This window comes from Maniola hyperantus, chromosome 7 (assembly GCF_902806685.2).
Source record: "Maniola hyperantus chromosome 7, iAphHyp1.2, whole genome shotgun sequence".
Taxonomy (NCBI): domain Eukaryota; kingdom Metazoa; phylum Arthropoda; class Insecta; order Lepidoptera; family Nymphalidae; genus Maniola; species Maniola hyperantus.
Window position 1 is genome coordinate 9,938,138 of NC_048542.1, and position 13,015 is coordinate 9,951,152.

At 36.8% G+C, this 13,015-nt stretch overlaps 2 protein-coding genes across 4 annotated transcripts in view; one reads left to right on the forward strand and one right to left on the reverse strand.

Moving 5' to 3' along the window:
- LOC117983752 (transmembrane protease serine 9-like) overlaps nt 1-13,015 on the reverse strand; it is a 267,133-nt gene that overhangs the window by 238,627 nt on the left and 15,491 nt on the right. Inside the window, exons 13-19 of the mRNA XM_034970371.2 lie at nt 12,402-12,556; nt 11,677-11,910; nt 7,816-7,906; nt 5,448-5,626; nt 3,644-3,831; nt 1,114-1,280; nt 444-594 (exon numbers count right to left, since the gene is read on the reverse strand). Of these exons, the coding sequence (XP_034826262.2) occupies nt 444-594; nt 1,114-1,280; nt 3,644-3,831; nt 5,448-5,626; nt 7,816-7,906; nt 11,677-11,910; nt 12,402-12,556 (1,165 nt within the window). The remainder of the gene's footprint in view (nt 1-443; nt 595-1,113; nt 1,281-3,643; nt 3,832-5,447; nt 5,627-7,815; nt 7,907-11,676; nt 11,911-12,401; nt 12,557-13,015) is intronic.
- The window catches only part of mim (missing-in-metastasis), a 142,019-nt gene that overhangs the window by 80,280 nt on the left and 48,724 nt on the right, over nt 1-13,015 (forward strand). The window lies entirely within an intron of this gene.

Sequence of the window (13,015 nt, forward strand, 5' to 3'; positions counted from 1 at the left end):
CCGCTAAGAAAGGATTTTTGAAAAACCAACGCCTAAGGGGTTATATAAAATAGGGGGTTGAAATTTGTGCAATTCACCCGGACGAAGTCGCGGGTTTAAGCTAGTCTAAATATATAAAAGGAAAAGGTGACTAACTGACTGACTGACTGATCTATCAACACACAGGTCAAACTACTGGACGGATCGGGCTGAAATTTTGCATGCAGGTAGCTATTATGACGTAGGCATCCGCTAAGAAAGGATTTTTGAAAATTCAATCCCCGAGGGGGTAAAATAGGGGTTCGAAATTTGTGTAGTCCACGCGGACGAAGTCGCGGGCATAAGCTAGTTAACAATAAATTGCGATTATTGCAATAAATAAATCACAATTATTTGTTAGACTAGGTGTTTAACTTAGAATAACAAAACGGTTGCATAATAATATATCCATAAGTATTACTTACACTTCTCGCGGCTTATTTGATTTGTTCAGTATACAGTGAGCAGCCGTCAGCACATATTTGTTGCTTATCAACGATCCTCCGCAAAGCTGCGGTCTTGTATATTCGAGTAGAGCCAGCCACGGGTATTGGTCTATACCTGTCTCGGTACCACCTGAAAGTTTGAGTTCCGATTATTATTTACAAAACTCATTAAATATTTTATTTTAATTAAATTAAACTTATCTTTATTTGTTCAAAATTAAAATCAATAACATACAAACTTCAATATCGCGCGACTGACTGACTGACTCATCTATCAACGCACAGCTCAAACTACTGGACGGATCGGGTTGAAATTTGACATGCAGATAGCTATTATGACGTAGGCATACGCTAAGAAACTATTTTTGAAAATTCAACCCCTAAGGGGGTGAAATAGGGGTTTGAAATTTGCGTAGTCCACGCGGACGAAGTCGCGAGCATAAGCTAGTACCTAAGCTAGTAAGTTTAATACGGGATACACTTCCGAAAAGCACATATTTCCGATGAACCTGAAATTTGGTATAACGTATTTTGACCTCCTAACCGCGAATCGGTATCGTGACGAAAATTAGCGTACGATACGGATCGGTTGGATAATTTGGTGGAAATACGAGTAGCGAAGACAAATCCTAATATAATTCAAACTTACCAATCACTTTATTTCCAGTGAAGCTTTCTGTCCCACAGCATAGGCTCGCGGGATTCGGCGGCAGCGCTGATGGTGGGCACGCGCCGTCTCTCGATATCACTTCAGCACTCGGACTAACGTTCGGGTCACAGCATACGTACATCACCTTCGGTTCGGGTCCCATGCATCTGAAGAAAGACGAAATAGCAATCAGTACAATCGCTCAGTTATGATATGAATTACCCATGCCTTCTAGTATCATCATCTTCTTCATGATAAACTCATCGCCGGCTCACTACAGAGAACGGTTCTCCCCTCAGGTGAGAAGGGTTTTGGCCATAATATAGTCTATCACGCTGGTCAAGTGCGCACCTTTGAGAACATTATCGAGAACTCTCAGGCATGCAGGTTTCCTCACGGTGTTTTCTTTCAGGATTAAATATCACTTTTAATTACTTAAAACGCACATAACTCCGAAAAGTTAGAGGTACATGCCCGAGATCGAACCCCCGACTTCTGATTAGGAGGCTATTATGATTTGGAATAAAAATTACTGACCATAATTCTACGTGTTTCTATCTAGATGCGTGATTGAAAAGTGCTCAAAGCGGGGCGGGCGACGGCGCTAGAAATTGCAAATTGTTTAAGGAATTGTGTGAAGGCTCACAGTTCACACTGCTGAGCGGGCAGAGCAATAGAAAACGCGCTACTTGGAGTCGTGTGTGGTTGTACTGCCGTGTGCTAAGTTTCCTTGCCGTACCGTCGCTACCATCGTGTTTTGTGTGTTGAGGTCTTTATGACTACTATCAAGTTTATCAAACTAGTCTTTGATAAAAAATAAAGTGCTGGGAAAGTACTGAGACCGAGTTAATTTAATTACAACTTGTACAGATGACGTGAAGAAACAATACAATGTTGTAATTAAACTTGCGTGCGTATTATGTCCACCTGAGATTTTGCATTCTTTGCGCGTGGTCAGACGGTTTTTCCTTTCTCATTGTACTCGTAGGTAATGGTAGATGACCTTCAATGACGCGATACACATTTTAAACAGTTGGTTTGCAACTAATGTAACGCTTCTTATCCATTAGAGTTATCTCGACTTGAAAGAAACAGGCTGATCAAAATATGAGAACAAAGTTAACTAAATGCATGGTCCAGACTGAGGTTAACCCTTAAACACAATTCAAAGTTGACATAGTAAGTTGATAAAATTTGGCTCATGGTGCGGTGTGCCTCAGATTGAGGCAGGTTGAGGCAGCATCTCCACTTGAGCCACCGGGTAAGGTGCTGCCTTGACTCATGGCTGCTTCTAGCCTTTGCCTTTCATTCATTCAATCATGATTTTTTGATGAAAGTGATTGAATTACTAAACTGTTCAATTGCCGGGCGTATTGTGCTTAATATACAATAGCGAAGATTGGCGTATCGTACTGGAATACCCAAATGTTGACGAAAACCCCAAACACTTCTGCTCCTCTGAGACACTGAGCAAATAGTGAAGTTAACGCGTAGCGTAGGTTAGAGCGCGAGAGATTGACGTATAAATCACGACCTCTAACTAGAATTTTCTCCTATCTGGCGAATGTTCGGGCCCAAATTCGTCGACTTTCACGTTGGTGTAATGAGGGCAGTGGTAAATAGTTTAGTAATAAATATGGTGTTTATTAAGTATGTACCTCTTTTTTCACCATCATCATCAATATGATCTAAAATTATAAAGTAAAATAGTTATAAATAATAATAAACTTTTTAAGATACACACAATATTCAAGGACCTTAAAATATAAATATCAGAGGGTTTCCTGAAAACAAATACAAAATGGTTGAAAATAAACGATTAATTTATTTATATGGAAATCCTAGTGAATAATTAATCAATCAATTTATGCGCTGAAGTCTGAAGATATTATGTATTTGTGATTATTAGCAATTTAGGGTAGGGCTGTAAACTGTACGTACAAAATGTTCTTTCCCGCTAAGTGCTTTCACAAACCAGTTTGAATCGCCAAGTCGAGATTATGAAAACGGTAATTTCGCCATGTCAAACTCTGCCCCAGATATTGTATTAGTACATGATATCCGTATAGTCCACGCATATTTCCTTAAAAAAATCAAAAAAATTGAAATCTAAGGCCATAGGATTTCCATTTATTTAACTACATACAATGAAGTCAATTTACACAATCTTGAAAACTATTTCATTGCGATCAGAATAAAATCGAAATTGTTTAGACACGGTTATGGAATAATAATCCTAATAATAACCTTATTATTAGGTTCCAGAACCGTATCTAACCAATTTAATAAAAAAATTAAAACCATTTAATTTTATATTCTCGATCAGAACTGGATCATCTCAAATGGTCTATAATAGTCTTAACATATTTGGGTCACCTATTCGACAGAGACGAAAGAAGATAATATTAAAAGAATGCTTTGCTAGTCTTGTAGTCTTGGTCTTCAACTACGCTAGTTCCTAGAAAAATCTAATCACTCGAAAATAGCCAATACAAAAATCCAAAATACCAGTTAGTAATAAGGATTTTACCTCGAGCGTTGGAAATAGTCCAAGCTTTGTGCGGTTTTCGTAGCCAACATCTTTACTATATGTGGACATGAGTGCACAGGCAAACAGGAGCCGAGCTTGCTCTCTAGCGTGAAGCAGGCGTCTGTTGGTAGTGGAGAGACAGAACTTCCTGTTTCTGGAGTTGTAGTGCCTGTAGACGGGCAGCAAACCTATGGAAAGATTTTTATGAATGCACAAGTAAAGGCTACCAAGCTTATCATACTTTTAACATCGGTAATAATCGGTCTCCTCTTTACCAGCGAAGAATTGAAATGTGTTCCTATTTTCAACTTTCAAAGTAAGATTACTATACTAAGTGGGGGTTCATATTATGAAAGGGCTTTACTTGTACCTACATTTTAAAACAGTTTTTTTTAAATTTTTAAGCACAATAGTTGTTGATTTATCGTGCAAAATGTCGATAAAATACGATTGTAGTACGGAACCCTCAGTGCGCGAGTCTGTCTATCACTGGGCCGGTTTTTGTATTTATAATATCAGATTTAATGGCGACAGTATTACAATACAAGCGCTCTCACAAGCCCATACGATTGTCGTATCCTACTATCGCAGGAGCTTGTGCGAACTGAAAGCTTTTCGTCAGCTTCAAACTGCAGTTGAACTATGAACTCCGCAATATTTTTATATACTACTTAGTAACGGAATGCCCGTAGCGACTGCCAGTCAGGACACTAGAGCAATTTAGTAAGACTCTGGTATCTGTCATTTTGATGTCACGCATAACCGCAATAAATTGCCCAAAGGCCATGTAGCGTTGATGCAGTTCCAAGATAACTGATTGCTGATGTTAAAGTATCGTGTACGGTTTGGTTAGTATTATTTTTATGGTGTTGCATAATTTAGTTTCTACCATTGACTTATATATTACTTCGTATGGACAGGGCTATTTAACAAACAAAATGGCACCGACTCAGTGGTGCTTTAGCACCAATGCAATCTCAGTGACGTCTGGATTTCAAACGGGTCGTTCATTTGTATCTAAGAGGTGGCGCTGATTTATTTGGTTCCAAAACCTTGTTCGCTTGACTATATCTTGTCATTTTTATCGATGGTTTCTACAGTGTTATTATGATTATGGTAACCTTGACTTTTGACTAATTTAAAAATTGTTATTCGTTATTAGTATTACTATCGGTATCTTATATATGTACTAAGGTCTAGTTGCATGACAGCCGTTACGTTACGGCTACAGTTTAACTTTGGCCGTCATTAAACGCAAAATAGTTGGCACAAGTACCTAGGTATGTATATTTTAACTTTGGACCAAAATTTTACCTTTAACTTAAATCATGGAGGTATCAATACTGACTTAACCGTAACCGTAATGTAACTTTAACCGCCTGCCATTACATTAGACATAGTAGATATTTTTTTGCATTTTTAAATAATTTTCTCATTGTACAAACACGTGTTTTGCAACCTCCTAGGTACTCTTTTATATGTATACTTAATCACCGATATTTTGTGGATTAGACTTAATAATATTTTAGTCCCAGCTTTTTGAAACAGTAAATGAAAGTTAAGCCAGTCATAGTCAAATAATAGAAATTAAAAGGAAAACGATCAGTGATTTCGTAAATTTCCCCTTTAGGGATGGAATTTAGTTTTATAGTGTATACCTATATTGAAAAGTATTCAAACCAAGTTTCGAGTCCCAGTCTAAACTCTAAATTGTATTGGAATAAAGTGAATCAGGTTACTTACTATGTTAATTAATTTGCAGTCTTAAACGTACCACCACCAAAAATACAGTAATAACGATTACCTTAGGAACTGTGCCCCCCGACGATCCTACCTTAGGAACTGTACCGTCCCATCCACAGTGGTACTGTTTCAGAGTTTCCCTTGATTTGGTAATGAGCGGCTTGAGTTGATCGCAGCTATCCAGCGATATGCATTGGCCTTCTTCTTGCGTTGGTGTGTAGCAGAGATCTGCATAGTAATCTAAGCAACCAATTTTAAATTAGTAGCTACTAGTTTGTATAATATCAGGTTAAAAATAATAATTTATTAAAACTTCGGATCTTTAAATATCTGTTTTTGTGTAGTTTTTTAAAATAAAATGTGTTTAAACTTTAAATAAATCATATAATAATTTTATTCGCCTTTTTAACATGCAACTAACGCACGTCAAGATTCTTGACTATACCTTATTTAAAAAGTCTTTGAGTAGATGTAAAGCCTAACATCAATTTCCAACACTTATTTGTTGTAGGAACCTTTTATCTCTTATTGTTTCACTCTAATGATAAAATTAATTCCGAGAAAGTCAAAGTCAAATCATTTATTCAATACCATTGTACACTTTTTGATAGTCTAGATACAATATTACAATATAAGTGAATCCCTATACATACTCCCTATTCTATATTTTGGTGATTTTGGTTAAACATTGTATAAATAATCGTTATTCTTCAGTATAAAATGTAATGTGTTAAAAATGAATTTTAGTATTAGTAGTTCTTAAATTATGAATCATAATGAGGTTAATTATTGTGATTCACTGAGGTATTTTGCGTATTTCTAATAATATGTAATTAATTCCATACGAATACGGGGATTTATTTTATTCCTGTTTTGCTTTAGATGTCACGTATGCATGAAGACTAGTTTAAAATATAATAAAAATTAAACTAGGGTGAGAGCGGAGCGAGACCAATTTATTAATTAACTAGCTTATGCTCGCGACTTCGTATGCGTGGACTACACAAATTTCAAATCCCTATTTCACCCCCTTAGAGGTTGAATTTTCAAAAATCCTTTCTTAGCGGATGCCTACGTCGTAATAGCTATCTACATGCCAAATTTCAGCCCGATCCGTCCAGTAGTTTGAGCTGTGCTTTGATAGATCAGTCAGTCAGTCAGTCAGTCAGTCACCTTTTCCTTTTGTATATTTAGATTAATTATTAATTAATAATTAAAAATTTATTTATTTATGCTAGGGTGTCTCAGGAATTTTTTTCTGTAAAGCTTTCATTTCAGTAGGATCTTATATAAAAAGAAAAATTGGCCTGACTGATCTATTTTTTTTTATAATGGTTATTTTATGCTTTAAGTTAGGCGTGGCCTTGTTTGTATTGTTGACAAATAATTGTCTTGTCTTTTCGACTAAGTTTTGTCCGTGACTTCGTCCGTGTGACCTATAGGAGCTGTGCATTTTTTTGGGATAATTTGTAGCCTTAAAGTATCAGCTTAGCACTCAAAGACAATGTAGTTCTATATCAGTGAAATAATTTTCAGAATTTGATCATTACTTCCAGAGATTACCCCTACATATAAATTTACAAAGTAGCAAACTTTACCTCTTTATAATATTAATTACTATAGATAACCTCCTTCTATACGACCTTAAGATCCTATAATCTTTAGGTTTTCGATTTCCCACGTACTGAGGCCGATGGACTGAGTTATAGAACATATAGCAAAAACTACAAAAAAAATAAAAAAAATTATTGGTCATTCTGTGGGATCTTTGCCCTTGTATATAATGTCCTTAATTATACCTGATGATACATTGAAATTACCCAATTTATCGGTTTTCCTGGTGCTGTTGATGTCACGTTATGTATAACTTGGCTTATTTAACCTAAACCTAGCTACTACATGTCCAAAGTTCCTACTTTGAATTTCTGTTTGATTGGAAATTGGTGAGCAATGAAAAAGAAAATTCTTTAAATTTCGCCAATGATTAAGGTGGGTAGGTCCGTATGCCTGAGTATTCAAAAAAGTTTTCAAAAAATCTGTATAATTATTAAAGCTATAGTTACTGTCAAAACTATCTAATTTAATATTTATGTATCTCATTTCGAAATGTTTGCAACATCACATACCTATTCGGATCTACTTACATTAGTTATCAGTTATCACAAATAATTAACTGCTTCTAGCAATACCTAATACGCTGCAAATTTTAAGTAAAACTTTATCTTTTACTTAACATAATTATCACCTACATTTATATCAAGATTTAGAACATACAAGTATCTGTGTGAAAGTTACGCTCATACTTCGTGCGTAAATAAATATTTCTTTTCCTAAACTTTAAGGTCGGTCCGACCGACATTGTCTTACCTGTAAGACCTGTATTGGATGAAAATACTGTTAAAGCAATAAATGTGTAAAGAGCAACGTACCTTCCTGGCCGCATACGATGCATATCACAAACGTTACAAACACCACTTTCAATAAAGAGTACATCTTAGCAATGCACGTCCGCTGCGTGTGGAGTCACCGCAACACTGTTCGAACTTCGAAGCACGTCTGTAGTCTGTACTCTGTCACTGTGTTTTGGAGCTTTGGCTTTGCAATTTGCAAATGTGGACTAAGGCGAAAGACACACTGACAGGGCATAGGCGCGGTGTCTTTCCTATCCATACTTAAGTACTAATATTATAAATGCGAAAGTGCGTCGTGTCTGTCTGTGTCTGCCAGCTTTTCACGACTCAACCGTTCAACCGATTTTGATGAAATTTGGTACAGAGTTAGTTTACATGTCGGAATCCGTTCCGAAATGTAAACTATGTCCACATAGGCTACTTTTTATCCCGGAAAAATTAAAGATTTCTCTAGGGATTTTAAAATAACCTAAATTCACGCAGATGAAGTCACGGGCATCACCTAGTTCTTAATAATGACTCAAACTAAGCTATATTATTTACAGAGCCGCGCAGTAAACTCAGGCGCGCTCAAGCTCGTGTGTCCTACATGTTGTGTGTTTATCATCATCATCGACGTTACATCCCTCCGGGGGCCGAGGCCTGCTTCTATTGATTTCTCAATCTTCGCTCAGTGGAGTTTGGAAAGTCAACTACTAATACTAATTAAGACATGACCATTTCATATTATTAGTAACTTACTGCCCCGGCGAACTTCGTACCGCCTAACAGTTGATTCTTTTTCAGGCAATTTTTTAAATTTTTCTGTCCGTAAGAACCATCCTCGTACTTCAAGGTATATTATAAAAAAATGAATTAGCGAAATCGGTTCAGCTGTTCTCGAGATTTGCGATCAGCAACACATTCAGTGATTCATTTTCATATATAAGTATATAGAGCTTGTCATGAATATTATTATTGGTCGCGAAATATTTTTTTCGATTTGACAGTGCTAATTTGGTAAAGAAGTAACTTTAAGGGATGATTTAAGCTAACATGTTGCGGGCACGAGCCGTACCACGTACAAGGCGCGGACGAGGCACGTCCCGCGCTCTCCACGTATTAGCATAAAACATCTATTACTACTAGGTATACCTATTTGTACGCCGACATGGCTAATGTGCTGGACTATGTTTATTAGATTTAACACCTTATGTACCTCCACACATTATAAAAATAAAGAATTGTATTGCATTGTATTCAGAAGTATTGTGTTGTATTGTAGTCGGAAGACAAATCGCTAGTTCGTCTGTGCACTTATTTGGCTCAAGCTATACAAGTATAAATAAGTGATTACGGGTTTCTATTTTAACATGCTACGTACATTGTTTTTCGTGGCTAAAATTATGAATTTACGTTCATTTCAATTATATTTCATACAAAATATAATTTAACTGCTTACACGCGTGGCTATTGGCTTATCAACTTAACAAGTAGGTACTAAGTATAATAATAATATAGCTAATACATCGTATAGAGACTCATTTGCTTCTCATTTGTTATCAAAATAAGAAACGTTTTTAGGGTTCCGTACCTCAAAAGGAAAAACGGAACCCTTATAGGATCACTTGTTGTCTGTCTGTCTGTCAAGAAACCTACAGGGTACTTCCCGTTGACCTAGAATCATGAAATTTGGCAGGTAGGTAGATCTTATAGCTGACATTTGGGGAAAAATCTGAAACCCGTGAATTTAGAGTTAGATCACACAAAAAAAAATTAAATTGTGGTCATGAACTAATAATTAGTATTTTCAACTATCAAGTGGGGTATCAAATGAAAGGTCTTCACCTGTACATTCTAAAACAGATTTTTATTTATTTTTATGCATCATAGTTTTTGAATTATCGTGAAAAATGTCGAAAAAATACGACTAGTACGGAACCCTCATTGCGCGAGCCTGACTCGCACTTGGCCGGTTTTTTGCATGTAAATTCCATTTAGATTAGTCTGCCCTATAACTATGAGCTCTATAATGATCAAAATTGTGACTTCATTTAGATTATTTCTTAGAGGTAGTTGTCGACTGATATTATAATATTACCAATTCTTACCAAAATGACTAAACTTTGGACGATTCAAAAGTACATACCTACTCGTACTTGTTAAACTTTATTTCAACAAAAAAATCATTCCATATTATCTAAACTGTTTTTTTCAATTTGGTTGAACTTAATCAGTTATGTGCATAGAGATAGAAATAAGGTTACGAACCTTTTATTCCGGTAATCTGTGTAATCTGTGGTAACTAGATCATTTAGATGTTGTCTTGCCCCAGGGTCAGAATAAAATAAAACATTTTAACAGTTATAGTTATATTAAAATTTAAAATATGTAATCCATACATTTATTAGTTAAGGAACTTATACCTACACTTATTTATAGTTAAGGAACGTATACAGGAACTTTCATGTGCATAATATTATGTGATTAACTCTTAATGGATATATTGTGAACTTAGTGAATTCACACTAATATTTTAAATGTGAAAGTGTTTCTGTCTGTCTGCTAGCTTTTCACAGTTAATCTGTTTAACGAAATAATAGCTTGCATTCCGGGGCTATTTTTGTAAATATGTTTACAAAATAATTTTATTGATACTACGGGATTTTTGTACCTTTGTACTTTACCTACCAACATTTCATAATTAGATTTCACATTCAAAACGTTTGTATTGATAGACCAGGTCAAATAAATATAAATCCTGCGGAATTTTATTAATTGAAATATCGGTCAAGTGCGAGACGGACTCGCACACGAAGGGTTCCGTACCATCGTACAAGATGTACCTACCTAACACTTTTATATAGAACACTGCAAGTTAATGACGGACTGCGCCATCTTTATGTGATTAAGGCCCGATTTTTCAATTATTAAATAACTTTAATCTCAGGAACAAAATTGTGGTTTTGACAGTTTTTGTATAAATCTGTCAAAACGTCAAATAAATTCCTCAGATAAAAGTTTCTTGACGATTGAAAAAACGGCCCTTAGTAATAAATTTTTTTGTGAACACATAGTAAACACATTTTAATTGCTTTTGTGATGTAACCACAAATTCACGGTTTTCTTTTACTGTAGATCTACCTACCTGCCAATCAAGATTCTAGGTCAACGGGAAGTACCCTGTAGGTTTTCTTGGCAGACACGACAGACAACAAATGGGTCCTATACGGATTCCTTAATTCCTTTTGAGGTACGGAGCCCTAAAAATATGAATATATAAACCTAATGTCCAAACCAGGCGAGTTAAATTAACTATCAGCTTTCATTAGACAGACGCGCTCTTCCCATAGCGCCCTACAGTGTGGCCTGCTTCATAGTTCCTCGCATTATAAATCGTGCATGTTTAGTTGACCGAACTGTCGCCGCGCTTTGCTTCTGTCCAGGACCTTAAGACTAAGCATAGCACATCACAGTATATAGATTTAGCAGGGCAGGGCATAGGCCACGAGCGACGACGAGCTGCGACGCAACTGAGCGACACAGTCCGTGTCGCAGCATACGCCCCAGTCACAAAGACTCGTTCTAGTTGTACAAAGAATAATTCTAAGTTGATGTGCACGCGTCGTGCAGTATCTGTACCTACCGGCACTACAACGCCACGCAGAGCAGCACAGACATGTCTGCGTTGCACGTGCCTGCGCCGTAGCATACGAAGCTGTCAGTATCATGCATTACAAAATCTGCTCCTCTGCCCTGCACTGCTCTGAACTACGTCGCCTGTGTGTCAATTGTCAGCATACGCTTAGCCTTAGGCTCAAATGCGGGTATGAACACTGTGAACGTGTGTAGTCTTTTAGTGTGTGGTCTCTTCAGTAGTTCTTTTTATTTATATTTCGTAATAGTTTCATTAACCCACCACAGGTAATCATAAACCTTAGTGTAAACACTAGGCTTTCCGCGAGTACCGCATTGCATTAACCCGAAGCTTGTTATGCCGACTAGCTCTTGGATGTTGTGTCGTAGATACATCAAAGGCCCACCAGAATCACCCTTGCAGGTGTCTTCGTTTGATGTACTTCCAGCACAGATTTGGTGGTGCCATATTGCTCCGTAGTACGTTAATTTACATACCTGAAATAATATGGTAAGTATAGAGTCATTGATAGATTATAAATACTAGAGGATACCCGACGAGTGCTACTATGCTAAAAAAAAGTGCCTTATGCATTTTTTGGTCGAGGCTTCGACGTCACTGGCAGGCGTCAAATGTTAGTAGGTACCTATGACGTAGGTAGTCCTAAAGTAGACCTATTTTTCTTTGATTATACATCATCATAGCCTACTATAATAATATCGTCGATTCAGGATCAATCCGAGAGTTCCCCCACTCTAGTTCACTCTGCTGCCGTGCCGTGCCGCCAGTGGACGTCAGGCCTTAGAAAGTTATGAGATCAGCGCTTTCCAACAGACTGATGCAGCGAATAAGCGTTACTCCATGTAGTAATCAATCATTATTGATCACTTATCAGTATGTTATACCTATTAGACGTTGCCTTTAACAAGAACTGGTAGAAAACTGGATACTGGAAATTAAAATGAATTTGTTCGATGATATTACCTACCTTACGACTCACAAACGGCAAGCTAACATGCTGCTTAATGTCACTTGTAATTGTTGTTAAGTTTATAGCTCCCCATCCGGCCGCGAAGAATCTCAGATCTCGTTTTGGAGATTTGGTTATGTCTGATGTAGGCAGACAGATGGGCCTGATAAAATCTGGAGGAAGGAGGTATACAATGCTGCTAATTCTGTTGGACACAATCTCCAAACTAAATTGTCTTTCATGCAGATAAAGATAGCACTAGATTTAGACTTGTCAATTTATATTAGCTTAAAGATGGTCTCAGCAGAATTAGCCATATTATCAGATCAAAAGCATCACAAATCACAAAGAGGCGCTGTTACGTATTCCTAAATAACAAAAAATAACGCTTTAGAACTTCAAGAAAAAATGTGAAACAAAGGGATTGTTAAAATAAAAATCTATTGAAGTTTTGTCTGGTGGGAGGCTTTGGCCATCGCTACAACACCATCGACAAAGACATGCTGCCGCCCCGCGCCCGCCAAGCAATTATCGTTTCAGTACGAAGCTTTTTTTATTATTATTCAGATACAAGTTAGACATTGACTGCAATCTCACCTGGTGGTAAGTGATGATGCAGTCTAAGATGGAAG